The following is a 17314-nucleotide window of genomic DNA, read 5'->3' on the forward strand; positions in this document are numbered from 1 at the left end:
ACCAGCTCTTCTGAGAAACGCCATCTCTCTATGCAGCCAGTTCCCAGGCTTCCCCCCCCCCCCCTCCTCCAGAACAAAGGAACTGATGAATGTAATTGAATTATAAGGGGGTTTATTTATTTAAGGTAGTACATTGGCAAGCAAAAATTGTAATGCAGGGACATGGGAGATAATTTTCAAAAGGGCAGTGTGGGCATAGTATAATAGCTGCCCCACCTTCTATGTGTTTCTGTACCTGGGAGTGTGGCTGATATGTAAACTTCTCTAGCATTGGGAAGCAGGAGCAGCAGTGCTAGAGCAGCAATATTACATGGTTACAAGTGATTTGAGAAAATATGGGAGTGTACTGTATGTTCCACAGGACACATTTAAAGAGCACCTGATTTGTGTGATAGATTATTTGTACCCAGTTATACACTGTAGTTATACATGATCCCCCATTTACTGGGTGCTTACCGGACATAAATGCCATCTGCTCTTAAAACTTGGTTGCCGCCACTAAGCCGTACGTGTTGTGATTCCCACACATGATAAAGATATAACTTGTGATTCTACATCACTCATCCCAAAAAGTATACAGAACTATATAAGAATTAAATAACAAATTTACACATCACAATTTCAATATGTATGTAAAATTAAATGAGATATTAACCTGTACAACCTTGCATTTGGATATCTTATGTTGGACGCGCCTCATTTTCCAGCCCATACCTTGTGTTTATTAATATGGTAGTCATGTAAGCACTTGTGAGTGTCCTTTTATTAAATAATTTGATTATTGAAACTTAGCAGTAGCTGCTGCATTTTAAACCCTAGGCTTATACTTGAGTCAATAAGTTTTTCCAGTTTTCTTAGGTAAAATTAGGTACCTCGGCTTACTCGGATCGGCTTATACTCGAGTATATACGGTACTTATTTTTTACCTTTCCTTGTCCTTTAAGGAGTAGTAATGTTTTCATTTGTGTTCCCCCAGAAACTATATTATGTCCCATGATATTACACAAATTTTAGCTCAATTGAAAACTATAAATAATACATTTTATTTTTCCACTGTTCATGGCTTGTTGGCAGGATATGGAACATCAGTTAGAGAATGAATGCACAGACAGGGAAACAGTTCTCCAGTCAGTAATGATCAGTAGATGAACCATGCCCATCTTTGCACTGACACAGGTCAACCATAAGGAAGAAATAGTAAATATATGTGTTAATCATTTTGCTTTAAAATTTAGGATAGAGCAAATTTGAATTACAGCTATACATCAATGGAAACATATGACAAGCCTACAAATACACATTTCTACTAAGCAAAGGTTTTGTGTACATTTTAACTTAAGATGTTTAAAGCTTTAATTAAATAATTATATATTTAATTAAAAAAAGCTTTGTGAAAAAGGATTTGCAAGTTGCAGTTTACCTTTATAGGGATGTGCAAACCTTAATTTACACATATTAATGTTTATGCGCATGCTATGAGAAAAGTGAGAGCAGAAAAACTCACTGGTCACATGGGGTTGTTTCAGAGTCATATTCTGGCAATACTTAAAAACAAAGCACTTAAAGAGACTGAAACAACCCTTAAGGTCCAGTACTTACACAGTGATGTTTTATTAGACAAATGTTTTAGTTTAAAAAGCCTGTATTACAATAAAAATAAATGTAAAAAATATTTGAGCCACTAATCAAAAAATCCATGTAACCACCCATAGTCATGAACGGTTATGCCTGCATAGTCAGATAAAAAGCTGCTCAGCTTCTGCCTGGTCTTCCAAACAGTTCGGATGCTCTGAAAAGGGCACAATAAAAGACTGACATTTAAAAATGGCTAAAATCCAGGAGTAAAAAAAAAAAACAAAGATGAAAAAAAAGCAGTGGAGCTAATTCTCATACTAAAAGTCTCTATTATATTAAATGAAGATATATGTTTGGCTGAAAGTGTAATCCCTTTATTGTGTATTGGTTGTGAAAAGTTTACAGATGTTGGCAATAGTGTATTGGTTGTGAAAAGTTTACAGACGTTGGCAATAATGAAGTTAAATACACAACCTCACAAATTTACAAGCGAATCTCTGGAACTACTTTTTATGTACATGTGCAATTTATGGCATTAAAGTGAATTAAGTCAATGCCTTTTGACATACAGCCAAGCAAAAGACAAAATTAAATTGATGTCCCAGTTGTTCAAGAAAGCATCAGCAATGCAGAAGTGCAAGTTTTTTGGGATATCAGAAGAGGAACGTTCCAAAGCTTCCTTTGCCATTTCTTTTAAACTGGTTCCCAACTATGGAAACAAATATCTCTTGGGACGTTAGGTTGTTATCATCTGCTGTTACAATTCCCAATGTGCTCAGCCTCTTCTTGTGTAGCTGGGTTTTTCTTCTTGTGTTAGCAACCAGTTCAGTAGCGATGACCTGATTCCCTTCAGATTCTTCACAGTCAACTGCATATTCACATTCAACCTCCACTTTAGCAAAGGTCGGATTACTTTTATCTTCTTCTAAAAGATCAGACTGCCCAATTGCCTTGTCTTCTACACCTATAGCTTCATTTAGGTTTGGTTGCAATATATTAGAATTAGCTTCTTCCTCTATCATGTTGGTATCAAGAAGTTCACCTGTACAATAAAATGAAACGCTCAGCATGTACAACGTTTTGTAACTATATGACTCCATATACCACATAAAGAAATTGCTAATGAACTGTTTCTCAGATCACAAAGGAAATGTTTAATGCATGGGTTTTAAATATGTATTCTGAAATTCAAGACTCTGATGCAATTGATGCACAGCATGCTTGAAGCAGGTTAATTACTACAAAACCCAATTAGCAAACAAATGTTTAAATGTCCACCAGAAGTTGTGTAATTTTTCTGTTGACTATTTTTTGGACAAAAAGAATGACCCTTAGGCAAGCTGACTCTATTGGCAAAGCTGATAATTGGTCAATACTGGTAGAAACCAATACAAAAATGCGATGAATATTGCTAGTGAAATTTTTAACTGACCCAAATAACAAATTTAGTTACCTTTTAGTTCCTCATTATGCGAGTTCTTCTCAAAGTCTGGAGATGGTTTTACCAAGACAACTGCATAGCCTTCGTTATTATGTATGACATTATTCTCCATGATTATTTTAGGGATCTCATAAACGACATCAATAAAGTCCTAAAAGCAAAGAATAAATATCCATTGTTGTGCTGTGCAAAATCCCTTGTTCAAAAGCCTTCTTTGTAGCCCTCTACATTTTAAATGCTTTAATATTAATAAATATATTCAAATGCTAAAATTAAACCCATACCTTAATAAGAATGCCATCTCTGCAGTGGTGTATGCCATTTCCGATTAAGGTGCACTTACTGCCAGGGTAGATTTCCATTCCAGCACCCTGCAATATGATGATAAAAGGTATGTAAGTATATAAGTAAGCGAATAGATTGTAATAGTCTAAAAGCCATTTTATGGGATATCGACAGTAAGTGTCGTTGTCTTAGATCTAACATTACCACATTGGTCATACGTAACTATGTACTAAAAAAAAAAATTCTGCACTAAAATGGCACTGACTGTCATTGCTTTTTTGTGATAGAAAATAAAGGTGTTATGAATAAACTTTTCAGTATGCTTCATGCATTGCCTCCTCTTAACTGTCACCCTGCTTTGCAGTCATGTGTGGTTTCATTCCCACATAAAGCAGTTTACCCAGACACTGAAAAGCCACAGAATAAGTAGTAGAATGAACTTGACAGGTATATAATATGAAGAAATAAGAGTACCCCTTGCTTAGCAATGTAACAGACTAGGATTACACATGAGTGCATGTATATGAATGGTCAATACCTTCGCTCCATATAAATCACTGTACTTCATCAATAACTCTGCAGACTTCTTCACAGTGATTCCAGTAGTTTCACACTGCAACACGCAGTTGTCCAGCTCTGTCTTTCCACTATGGATAGCTTTGAGGGTAAAAGGTTTAAAAAAAAAAAAAAAAAAAAAAGACAATTTGTTAGACATCTATGAACTACTGGATTAAAAAACCAAAGCCACTAATCATTTAAAAATGATTATTATTAAAACATTAAAATCCTTGCCATTTAAGGTCCTTTGTATCAATGTAAAAAACTTGAGATGTATATGTGTAAAATCCAAAGTTCTTTGCATGCTGTTTATAATTTTGCCGTAGAAGTATTTGCCCAATGCGTTTACATTACGTATCGGATCCCCAATGTTCCTCTATGAGGGGGCTGCCATATTTGTGCAGCAGGAGTCCATTATCATTAGAAGCTATAACTGACAGGCTGAGAAGGGACAGTCAGGTTGGCAAAACAATCAGGTGTAGGAACTTCAAGTAACAGTTACTTAAAAAAAACAGCCCTATCAGTACATTCATATTTTGAAGAGTAGTTTTTTTAGTGTCAGTATCACTTTAAAAGGGATACTGCAATGATTTTTATGGCAACAAATTTATTTTTTTAGCTGTAATATTTGTGTGTAGGCAGTCACCTCAGTGCATTGTACCTGAGTCTGAGCTTTTAGAAAGAGCCAGCGCTACACATTAGAACTGCTTTCAGGTAACCTATTATTTCTCCTACTCCCATGTAACTGGAAGAGTCCCAAGCCAGACTTGGATTTCTTACTATTGAGTGCTATTCTGATATCTACTGGGAGCTGCTATCTTGCTACCTTTCCAATGTTCTGCTGATCGGCTGCTGGGGGGAAAGGGAGGAGAGGGGATATTACTCCAACTTGCAGAAGGATCCTGCCGGCGAAGCTCTATTAACTAACTGATGAGTTTTTAAAAAACATGTTTGCCCATGACATTACTCCTTTAACATATGTCCACCAGAGAAAGTCATCGTTTTAGTGATGGTTTCACCACCATCACCAGGAAAACAACTAAATAATACTAGTATCAATTTCAGTGGCAATAATAAGAAAACATTACTTAAATGAGAACTAAACCTTAAAATAGCTATAAATGTTTTGAGATAAATATTTTATATACTGAAATTGCTGCACCAGCCTTATGCTTGAGCATCTCTAAAGGAATGAAATCAACAGTAATGATCCAGGCCTTTAAGTTGTCACAGGAGCTCCCCATCTTGGATTTTGTTATAAGTGTCAGTGACACTGCGCGTGCTCTGTGGACTCTGGGCAGCTGTTGAGAAGTTAAGCTTAGGGGTTGGCTAAATACACTAGTTTCAGACCTGATTTAATAACTAATCAGCCTTGTATGTTGACTTTTACATTCTATCATTTGTGTCCACAAATAGGGGCAAGGGGAGGCAAGTCCCCCTGGAATTTTGCAAATCTCAAAGAATAGTGTAGGCAGGGCAAAGCTGCATATTAACCCATGCATTCTATATATACAGTATATTGTGAGTCGGTCCCTAAGCTCAGTAGCACAGAGAATGTGTAGTGAATCAGCAGAAAAGTAGATGGGGAGCTACTGGGGGCATATTTGGGGGCACAGATCTTCATTACTAAAGGGCTGTGGGTTGCCTTGGGCTGGAACAGAAGCCAACAACATAATATGCAACATTTCTACCCTACATCTTTGCTAAGCTTTAGATCTTTAAAATTATTATAGGGCTCCAGAGAAATCCTATAATAGCAGCGATACTGGCAACTTACTGACGTCCCTCTTTTAATCAAAGAGCAACATAACCACACAGGTTAGTTTCCCAGTATAAAAATATGAAATTTAATTTCAATCTATAAGTTAAATGGTACTGGCATCTCCCAGTGTAAAAAGAAAAAAAAAAAAGTCATTCACAGAATGTGCTTAAATACAACAATAAAATGGTGTGCAGGTTTTTTTTTTCTTTTTATTTTAATGGCTGCTACTGTGACCTGGTCTGTTGCTCTGTTTTGTGGTTCTCTGGATGCAGTACACACTGATGGCTTCATGCCTGGCACACTTTGCTTTATAGCCTGCTCAGAGGCAGGGATGGAGAATAGCCCTAAAAATCAACCTCCCAAAACATTCAGAGATTGGTGACAAAAACCATAAATCCAATTAAAAGCATAAAAGCTTCCTTAAATAACATAGCAAAACTGCTACCAGAAAGTAAAATTAAGGCCTGTGGTGACACAGGGTGGATACATGACAGGACAAAATACTCTGCCAGTTGTTAGTTCTTTTTCCCATTTCCTTAATGAGTGCAAGCAATGCAATCCATTCTGCAAACGAAATATTCTTTTGTTTGCCCCTGCACAAGAGCGAGAGGTCCAAACAATTTCAGGACTTGATTCATCACCCCTGATAGGTACAAGGCATCTAATAGGCCCTCTAGGTAAACCCATTTCACAGACCCTGGAGAGGACCATACACCACTGCTAATAGACTGGCATCCATAGCCATGGCAAGGGGGAGAACACCTGCCCAAGGAATGAAGGAAAACTTGTGTCACTTAACCACAGAACAAAAGCAACATAAGGAATGAGCCATCGAGCCTTGATGAAAGCACTTGAAGCATGTTAATCCAGTGGATTCGGCTGTCTTTAAATTACTTTGTAGCGGTGAATAATGACCATATTAGCGGTGACTATTTTCAGGGTATATTTACAGGGTAAATATGCTAAACTAGGGCTTAATATCAGCGTTCTCTCCAGGGCATTTTTGCCAGGCAACTCACCTGGAACTTTTTTGTGGCCATCCTGCCCCTCCTCCACCAACACCTCGCCCAGAAAAAAGCCTGTAGGACTGCACAATATATTTTTGGAAGCGCACGGTCCTACTAGGTTTTAAAAAGAATGGTTCTATAACATGCAGGCTGAGGAGGGAGAGAATAGGTTAACGGGATGTTTTTTTTTTCTGGGGAAAAACTGAATATATATTTTAAATGATCAACTCCTCTAACTAGTCAGGCAAGGTGGCTGCATAGCTTTGTTATGATTTTATTTCCAAGTGTGGAAATTTTGCTAACTGTACAATTCTTGTAATGGACAGAAATGTTTATAGTAAAGAAAGCTATTATATAAAATGCATATGGCCTTGCAAAACACTTTCATTTTAAGTGCTTTTTTTTAGGAATTGAGGATACCATTTTTAAAAGTGCCCTGGAAAATTAACTTCAATGTACAAAAATGCTTTCATCAATTTAATGGATAGCAAAGAATTGTCAAACACGGACACCCTCTGATTAACTGCAGAACAACCCAAGTGTTGTATAGATTATTCCAGAAGCAGTAAAGTCTGCCCTAGGGACCGGTTGGTATAAAAAAAAAAAAAAAAAATTCCTGCTTCAAAAAAGTGTCAGTTTCTTCCTTTGAAGATGCTGCATAGTAATTTACTATGGCCTCGGTAGTTAATGAAAAGAAAATAGCTTTTACTGTTCTGAACCTGGAGTAAGTAAAACCAACAATAGGTTAAGATATCTGAGAACATACCAAACATTATATGTAGTTATTGCTACAATATTCATTTTTATCCAAGCCTGAATGAAGACTTTATTCTCTTCTCAGTCATGCTGTTCACAGCTTCTGCTAATAAGGGACTTGTTAAAACAGGGAGCAGTGGTACTGAGAAAAGGGGTTTAAGAACAGAGTTATATGCTTTGGATTTACAAGATATTAGTTTTCAAAACAGAAACAATGTGTTTATTCTCAGACCAGTGTAACAAACATTCTAAAGGGAATGTTAAAAAAAAAATGACCCTGCACAGGATGTTTTTAGTAGGGAATTTTAATATATCAGATAATTTATATCACAGTATATAATAGTCCCATGAAGTACAGCACTCAACAGGTTATAAAATGTGAGAGAGATACTGCTATACCATATAAATATGACAACAAACACCACAGGCCTACTATAAGCTTCAAGGGGTGGTTCAACTTTAAGTTAACTTTTATTATCCTGTAAAATGTCCTGTTTTGTTGTTTTTGTTTTTTACAGTTTTTGAATTACTTGCCTTGCTCTTCTACATCATTTCAGGTTTTAAATTGGGACTTCCAGTGTCTCATTTAAAGCACTTTCTGGTTGCTAAGGTAAACAAGACCATAACCACCATATAGTTGCTGAAACAAGACGCTAAATAACTGAAAAACTACAAAAAAATGAAATAATCACTCTCTACATCATACTAAAAGTTAGTTTGAGGTTGAACACCCTCCTGTAATGGAGAACAATCATAAGAATGAAAAGTAAAACAAGCTTAATTAGATAAAAACAAACCTGCAAAAAAATAAATAAATAATGTTACTTTTCACTATCCCCATCTAAGCATTCTGCAATAGAGATTTTTGCTATCATGATACTGTAGCTTTCCCTATCGAGAGAAGAATATATGTGGCAATTTATATTGAACTCAAAAAATTAATTGTACTCACTGATAATGCCTTCCACTGCCTCATGCTGTACAAACTTTACATTGGAGATTTTGATATGAGCCCCATTGCAGTCCACAAAACTATCCCCTTTGCCCCTTTTTTCTATGACAACATCATCTGGGAGGCCATATCCTGTAGATAAAAAAAAAAATTAAAGTTATCAGCAAACAAAAGCTAAATACCAAAACCAATAGTTTATTATTTAAGAGGAAAAGACTAAAGATATTTGTCTGCATGTTTCAGTACCACATTAAAATCTTTATAATCTGTAACATAATATATTAAGGCAAACTAAGCTGTTAAAGGATAATGATTTAACACATTTTTAAAACAGTGTGACTAGACTCCATTTGCATTACCTTCTATCTCTATTGAGTCCATAATGTTGATCAAACCATATATAGTGTAAAGGCCAGGACAGATTATGACAAGATCTCCCTCATAGCACGCGTTCACTGCCTCCAGAGGATCTCTATGGAACTGAGCAGGGGGAAAAAATAAATTATAGTTATAGGAAATATCTAGCCGAATCTATATTTTAAAACTTCTATTAAACTTGACAAATGACAAACGGAAAGGCTGCTTGGGTGGGTTAAGCAATGAAAAAAGCAAGAAATAACTTGGTTTTCGCTACTAGTGACTTATTTTTTTGTGGAACTGGGAATAAAAATATAATGAATGGCTTGTTGATAGTTTCTCTTCTAATTACTTAATAATATAATTAATGAATCTTGCCCACAAATGTGACTTGACAGTACAGTACCATGTATTCTTCTATTTAAAGAATCCTGGCAAAAATGAAAATATTTTATTCCCTATGGCAAGATAGGATAATCCTTATTCATCAGACATAAAGCAAGTGATTTCTATAAGAAAAGTTATGTGCTGTGAAGGCAATCTGCAGATGTAGGAAGAGAACATCATGTGCAGGTAGAAATTAGTATAGCAAATGCTTAGAGATTTTTAGAAACTGAAAATCAAATTTCAGAAAAACTCCAGGTTGAGAAAACTAGTGAAAAACATGTCATTTGGTGAAAACCACATGATAGCTAGACTAGTCCACACTTTATTATGAAACCTGCATTTTTTTTATAGCATATTATGTATAAACATATACCTCTGGTAAAATACAAGAAAATATTGGCTCCAATGTTTAATTTGATTTTTTACTTAAGATCTGTTTTAAAATCTGCTGTAAATTCAGTATTATCTAGGAATTCAATAATTCTGAAACACTTACTTGTTAAATAATTGTTAGGTTCAAAAAGGAAACTAGTACAAAAAAAACGGAGTTAACCTGAATTTCCAAATCTTTGTTCCCAGACTCTGGCTGAAGTCTTTCCCTTGTTAGACACTGCAGTGTGGTGATGGACATACTTGTGGATACAACATGAATTACCTTCCCACCAGTGGGTCTGGGCCCTTTGGCTTGTACATTGTACGATCCAGAATTTCTCTGGTAACAAAAAAGATATCTGCAAGCAAGTGAAAGAAAAAAAAAAATCAAACTCCAGAAAACAGGCTTATGATATATACCTTGAAAAAAAATCAAACAAAAATACCTCAGAAGTGGGTTTTCAATTAATTTCAGCTTCCTTTTCAGATTTTCCATTTCATCATCCATCTTCATCCCCTCAACCATGGACACATTGTCAAGCTCAGATTCCGAATCAGAGTCTTTATTGGATAAATTGTTTCGGAGGTTGGTGAATTGCATATAAACTTCTTCGCACTGCAACAGAAGGCTGCGGTACTCTGCCACAAGGCCTGATGGTATACGGTCTTCAAGGATGTCATAATGCCTACAAAACCAAAATGATATATCCAGGCATTAGTTGTCTGCATTATAGGACTAGAAGTTCCACTAACAAACATTTCAAAAAGTCATTTTATTTTAAACAGATGCAAGATTGTTGACAAAACAATTGCAGATTTGACACTGAATGAATTAATCTTTAATTGATAAGTACAGTTTCAAAGCAGTATATATTATGTGACTTAGTGACGTGATGATTGACCTTATGAATCTAAATAAATTTTTGGATAGCAGTTGCAAACTACCAGTTGGAAACTACAAGTACCCTTGTCAGATGGGGACACATACTATTTAAAAGAAAAAAAAAAAGAGATAAATTTAAGTCAGATTTTCAGAACGGAGATAAATTCAAACAATCCTGTATAAAGCACATTAGATGCCTAATAAAATAGAATTACTATTTTTGTAAAGGAGGAATTCAGCCACGAAACTCCTTTATTATATCCATCTCACCAGCTCACAGTCTACCCTCTAACAACACAGAATGGTACACAAAAGGCTCTTGCTGTAATTTATCATGCCAGCATCCACCTCCTATCATCTTAAGAAGGTTGGAGATGTGTATGTGTCTCACAAATACTGTGACAAGAAAAGTTATCTTTGATACAAGAGTCCTCCTTCCTTCTGCTTTGCCATCTGTTGGACTGTGCACACATCTTTTTGACAAATGCCTTTTGTCATTTGCAGATTTAGGTTTTCCCAGCCTGGTATAATTTTCGATGGGTGTTGAAAACACTGAATGGACTAAAACTGTCAAAGCAGGTTTCACTGCAGAGAAACAAAACTACTTAAACATTAAAGCCTCTCTCTGCAAGAGAGAACTGCAAACACGCTGCATCCATAAATAATAGAATTATAGTCAAATAGATTAAAGAAACATATAGTTAGGAATATGGTAGAGAGCCACATTCATTTATTTCATTATGGGAAAGTGAGAAATAGGGTAACCACTACTAGAGGTACTACATGGGCTAAATATGACAAACAGGGAAACCAAATCTATTCCATGTTTGATCTTTGGGAGGCAGATAATTATTGGATAGATTAAGAGTGGGCAGATATTCACCCAGCATAATGGATTCCTGCTTACATAACAGCCATAACAAAAGGGGAAGGGGAGAGGGTTGTATACTAGTAATTTAATTATCTACCTCGAAGGACCAAAGATGGAGTAGCTTCAGTTTCAGTTTGCCCTGTTCAAATTAAAGAAATAAATCATAGATTTTTTTATGATTAAACCAATAGGCAAAGAGTATGTTCAGCAGAAGCCCTATTCACTAAACTCATGCTGAACTAGAGGTATACTGTTCATTTAACAGGCACTATCATGCTTTTGTTTTCCTCTTTACTACTCAACAGGTATAACTAGGCACAGCATGCAGATATGAAAACATTGTATATGTTGCACAAAATGTAGTGTTGTTTTCATTTTTTTCTTATAGTTAAGCTGCAACCTCTTAGGTTGAGCATACAGCATTAAAGTTTTCTCTAAGCATTAACTAGAACACTTGTCCTCTGTGCTGTCTTTATTGTTGGACATAATAGGCTCAAATTATTTACCCAGTATTTTAAATTTCACCACTAGATTGTAATTGGTGCTGCATGGAAAACTGTGGGAATGTTACGTATGTCTGTTTTAAGCGCTGGGTCCTTAGAGATAAAACAGAAGTAAAAATAACAACACATACAAGTCAGATAACTAAACATGACATAATTAAGAGTATAATGCTGCAATCTATTAAAGGAATATTGCCTCCTTGTAAGAGCAGGATAAACTTCAAATCTAAGTGCACTAATCTTTTGTTAATATAATATGTTTCTGAAATACTGCAGTGTTCACAGAATATTGTTTTCTTGCTTTTGCCCAACCTCTCTTCTCCCATTTCTGCACATCTTAATTATGATAAGCCACCTAGGTATTGTCACTAGCTCTTTAGCCACCCCCAGTAGACAGCACACTTTGGATGCCTGCCAGCTCCTTGCTCAGTGTCTTCGAGTTGAAAAAAGAAGAAAAAAAAAAAAAACATTTATATAAGTAATTATACACCCCCCAATAGAGTACCATCTTTTTCACCATAACTATTCTGAGAAAGCAGAGTACCACTACAGGGCTGGCAGACACTATCTAGCTCCAGTTAATCTGCTCTTCCAAGCATTTGCTGACACAGAGAATGTATAATTAAAGCTGATTCAGACCTGGATACAACTACGCATGCTCAATGTCAGCAGTTGCTTGTAAGAGAAGATTAGGTGGCATTGTCTACCTATACTAAATAAAATAAGTATCTTTTTTGATGAAATTTTCCTGGTGTGCATCAGCATTTTTTACATATACAAAATAAAATATAATTATATAACTATAGTATGTGTACCATAGCCATATAATTTGTTGAGTTAAAACATACTATACTCTTAGAAGGCAGACTGCTGTGTACCTAAGCCTATAAATGAAAGTCGGGCACTGTAATCAGGCTAAAATGGAGCCAATCCCTACTTATTTGTCTCAATTTTCCCATAGTGATCTATTGGAAATGCCCTGCTTAAAGCAGACTTAATGGCGAAAGGACTCATATGCTCATTTCCTCATATTAAATCACTGGGGCTGTCCTATAATATAACACATATATTTTGGAACAATAAAATATTGATTCCCTTGTAATTATAATGGGTAATTTTGCAGATTTTTCACTTAGTGGTAAATAATGCACCATCTCTTCATCATTGCTCCCAATATAGTGCAGTGCCAGGTGCCACCTTATACTTTAATCAGCAGTTATTTAATATAATTTAAATAACCTAAATTAAAAAATATCTATTTTTATTTCTAAACATTCTTATCATAAGTTAGATACTTATATCAACAGATATAAATAGTTATTCTGTGTGTGTAAGCTTGAAGTGTGCAGACGCATACATACAGTTAATTTATATTTTAGATATTTTAGTGAGACTTTTGTGCAGTGCAGTCTGAAACAATATTTATGTTGATATGTAGTGCCACCCAGTGGCTAAAGATCATTGTATGACTACATATTCTTATTCAGAAGGAATAAAGTATATTAGCCTTGAAAATTTTAACAGGCGAAAGCGTCTTCCTTTACAGATGCATGGGTCCCATTAATATGGTACCTTTACTTTAGCAAGGACAATATGTCCACACTTGTAAATGTAGAAACATTATAGTGAAAGGATAGTAAAATTGGGATTGTTTTGAAGACCTGCAGCCCACTATAAATCATTCAAAAGCGAAATAAGTTGGCTCTGTAGTGTTATACCTGAATGAAAACAGATTTGTTCCATACTCAGTATTACTGACTTACTTATTTTCCCAAAGGTGGAATCAGTAGGCATTGGTGCAGTTCTGTTTGTGTTACTCTGCACCATAATTCTTAACCAGGGTTGTATCTATTGATAATTTTGCTCTTATCTGAAGCTCTCCATGATTCAAAAGAATATTAACTTACAGGCGTAAACGAGGCTCCACGCATCTAACAAAGTAATCAAAATAATCTTCCTCTTCCTCGTCCCAGGGCTGCCAGATCTGCTGGTAGAAAAATCTGCACAAAGAATTGCAATAATTACTTATTTTATTTGGTCTTCAGGTCTGAAAGTTCAAATCTATTAGTCAGGTAAATAGAAAAGGTATTGGTGAAATATACAAGTGGGTAATTATCTGATATCTGGAAAGGAAGTATAATGCTTAATACAGAAAAAAAACAGTATACAATTATTCTAGTTTAAAGGGTAGCGGCAGACGGGGAGATTAGTCAATTTCCCGAAATCGCCCAAACTGTCCTCTCAATGCAACTTCTGGAAATCATAGCAACGTGTATGCCTTCCCACTGGCGATTTACCGTATATAGTCGAGTATAAGCCGATCCAAATATAAGCCGAGGTACCTAATTTTGCCTAAGAAAACTGGAAAAACCTATTGACTCGAATATAAGCCATGGGCAGAAAATGCAGCAGCTTCTAAGTTTCAATAATCAAAATAAATTCCAATAAAATTAGGATCTATCAATCTTTCTGAACAAATAAGTGCAGGGAATGAGTATGCAAGATACCAGCCCCCCCCCCCCCCCCCCCCCCCCCACCACCACCACCACCACTGCCTCTTATAGCAGGGTCACCTGGAGAAGTAATCACTCATTAATACTTGCCTTGCTCCTCAACCTGTCTATCAAAAGGAGCACATCATAAACTGAGAGGATTCAGCTCCCCCTCCCTCTCCCCCTGCCTCCCTTACTCACTTGCTCCTAGCCTCGTCAACTAAAGAGCATGCAGGCTTAATGGTTCCATTACCTGCTCCAAAGAGCTCTCCCCACTCGCCATACAATGAAATAAATAGCAGGTCGGTTTGAGCTTTCCGGTGTATTCCTCCCTGCTTGTAAAAGCTCTCCCTCCCCCCTCCACATTAGACACCGACACAGGAGCTGAAAGCAGGGAGCGTGTGATGTCACGCCAGGGGCAGAGCAAGGAATCAGGAAGGAGCGGTGCGCAGAAGAGAGCACAGGGAATCAGGTAGCAGAGGGTACTAGCTGGATGGACTCGAGTATAAGCCGTGGGTTAATTTTTCAGCACATTTTGGGTGCTGAAAATCTCGGCTTATACTCGAGTATATACAGTACATTCTTGCCGGTGGGATGGCATTGCGGCACTTCCTGTCTGCCACTGCCCTAAAGGAGAAGGAAAGGTAAAATTCCCTGGGGGTGCCAAATGTTAGGCACCCCCCAGTGATTTTAATCACTTACCTTTTACCCCGGGCTGGTGCTCCTGAGAAAACCGTACCAGCCCAGAGTACCTGCGAGCGAGTGTTTCCTCTTCCTTCTGAATCCCGGGGCCCGTGCAAGCGCAGTAGAGTGAAGAAGCTGGATTTTTTGTTAAAGTTCAGCTTTTCACTCTACTGCGCAAAGACAGAAGAAGGAAGAAGAGACACTCGCAGCTACCCAGGGCTGGCGCTGTTTCTTCTAACAGGAACACCAGCCCAGGGTATAAGGTAAGCGATTAAAGTCACTGGGGAGTGCCTAACATTTTGACTTAGCCTTTCCTTCTCCTTTAAGTCACTATGCAATTCACAGGTCTGTTGGCTTCTTCATACTGCACACATACTATACCACACCCTCAGCAAGTTCAGCATACTTTAGGAAATATACAGAGAAGAGTTATTCAAATGGACATTTCTAAGCTACTAACCTGACATGCTCAATAGCTAGTGCCGTCTGGTCATATAACCCAGATTCATCAAAAACAACACGGAGCTCCTGCAAAGGTACCCTCTGATCTTTCACTTCCAGCAAGTCGTTTATACTTTCATGGGTGATGCTACTGACACGGGACTCACACAGGAAAGGCTCACACAGCTGCACAATGGCATTAAGGCTGGAGAATTCTACATCTGTTACCTAGGATTGTGAAGATATCAACACAGTTTATATAAACTTTATGCAGATATAAATTATAGCTGAAAATTACATTTTACATTTCCATTTCTTTTCAAATTAAAATATGTTGATAAAATGATAGCAATCTTAAATTATTACATATAGAAGAATACAATGAAAGCAGTTTCCTGGATAGGTTGAACTGCATGACATTATGGAAGTGACATACTAGAATTTAGTGTTAAGAAGATAAAAAAAAAATAAGTGAATAGTATAAAAAAAGCCGCCTAATTCAAGTTTCTGCCTATGGCAACTTGTGATAAACTTGACCTCCTTATGAGCTGTCCCAGGATAAATGCGGTCCTCCTGCCTATTTATTTAGGTTTTATTATAGATGCAAAATTAATACATCAGTCTACATACATACATTAATGCATACAGTAGACTTCTTAAGGCCAAGATTGTGTTTATAGACGGATAGTCTACTTATTGGGAACAAAGGGTGTAGTGTGTATTTTTTCTGCTTACCAATATTATTATTCACAACACTTCAAATTAACTTCATCAGTTCACCATATGTTGTATATTAACAGTACATGGTATCACACTAAAAAGGGACAGCCCTTCTGATGCTCATTGTTCCACAGAGCCCTCTTGCACTAGGGGTTTTCAGTAAGTTCAGCACATGGTCACGAGGTTCTGCTGACAAAGGTTGCTTGCTGTGATCCTGTCACTGTAGTCCTGTACTGACAGAGTATCTTCAGGTTTGGTACATTATAGAATGGCCCATTCTTAACAACTTTTCAATGGGTATTTTTTTTATTCATTATAGTTTTTGAATTATTTGCCTGGTTCACTGAACCTAACAGGCAAAAAAACTATTGCTCTGTGAGGGTATGATTTTACTGTTATTGTTAATAACAGTAACATATGCCTGTCTCTCTTTTAAACCACTGTCTGGTTGCTAGGTTAAATTATACCCTGTCAACCAGATACCTGCTGCAATAGCAAACTGGAGAGCTACTGAACAAAAAGCTAAATGATTTAAAGACCAATTGCAAACTCTCAGAATAGCACTCTCTATGTCAGTGATTCCCAACCAGGGCTCATGAGCAACATGTTGCTTACCAACCCCATTGGATGTTGCCCCCAAACCAGGTAGTTATTTTTGAATTCCTGAGCAAGTTTTGGTTGAATAAAAAAAAGATTTACTACCAAATAAAGCCTCCTGGTATGCTGATAGTGTGCATAGAGGCTACCAAATACCCAATCTTAGCCCTTATTTGGCACTTCAATGAACTTTTATGATGCTTGTTTTGCTCCCCAAGTCTTTTTACATTTGACTATGGCTCACAAGTAAGAAAGGTTGGGGATCCCTATCTAGCAGCTGGATGAAGCTACAGTTTAGATTAGACCAAGGCTGGCGATTTTCTTCTATGAACCCAAACCATTTATCAAGATACCCTGTTCCTACTAAGGGTAAGAGCTGCACAAAATCTGCCCCTTATGCTAGCTGGCCTAGCAACCCAACAAAGACAGACTTGGCTCTTACCTGGGCACTTCCTCTGAGGTATTCTCCCTCAGGCCCTTGGCTTCACAATACTCCCCAGTCACATCAGCAAATGAGGCATTTGGTGCATTCCTTCCTTTTAATCCATTCAGGCCAATTCCCTCTCTGATTGACCTTGTGGGACCTCCTTCTGCTAGCAGAGGGATCCCCATCCTTTTTTTCACATAAACCACACTCAGATGTAAAAAGTGTTGGTGAGCAAGACAAGCAT

At 37.0% G+C, this 17314-nt stretch overlaps 1 protein-coding gene across 2 annotated transcripts in view; it reads right to left on the reverse strand.

Annotated features, from left to right (window-relative positions):
• Positions 1–1023: 1023 nt before the first annotated feature.
• shcbp1 (SHC SH2-domain binding protein 1) overlaps positions 1024–17314 on the reverse strand; it is a 35715-nt gene continuing 19424 nt past the window's right edge. Inside the window, exons 4-13 of one of the 2 annotated variants that reach the window (XM_012961246.3) lie at positions 15346–15554; positions 13617–13709; positions 9899–10138; positions 9634–9811; positions 8696–8816; positions 8337–8468; positions 3840–3958; positions 3301–3387; positions 3029–3167; positions 1024–2617 (exon numbers count right to left, since the gene is read on the reverse strand). In XM_012961246.3, the coding sequence (XP_012816700.2) occupies positions 2229–2617; positions 3029–3167; positions 3301–3387; positions 3840–3958; positions 8337–8468; positions 8696–8816; positions 9634–9811; positions 9899–10138; positions 13617–13709; positions 15346–15554 (1707 nt within the window). In that variant the 3' untranslated portion in view covers positions 1024–2228. 2 annotated transcript variants of the gene reach the window in all.

This window comes from Xenopus tropicalis, chromosome 4 (genome assembly GCF_000004195.4).
Source record: "Xenopus tropicalis strain Nigerian chromosome 4, UCB_Xtro_10.0, whole genome shotgun sequence".
Taxonomy (NCBI): domain Eukaryota; kingdom Metazoa; phylum Chordata; class Amphibia; order Anura; family Pipidae; genus Xenopus; species Xenopus tropicalis.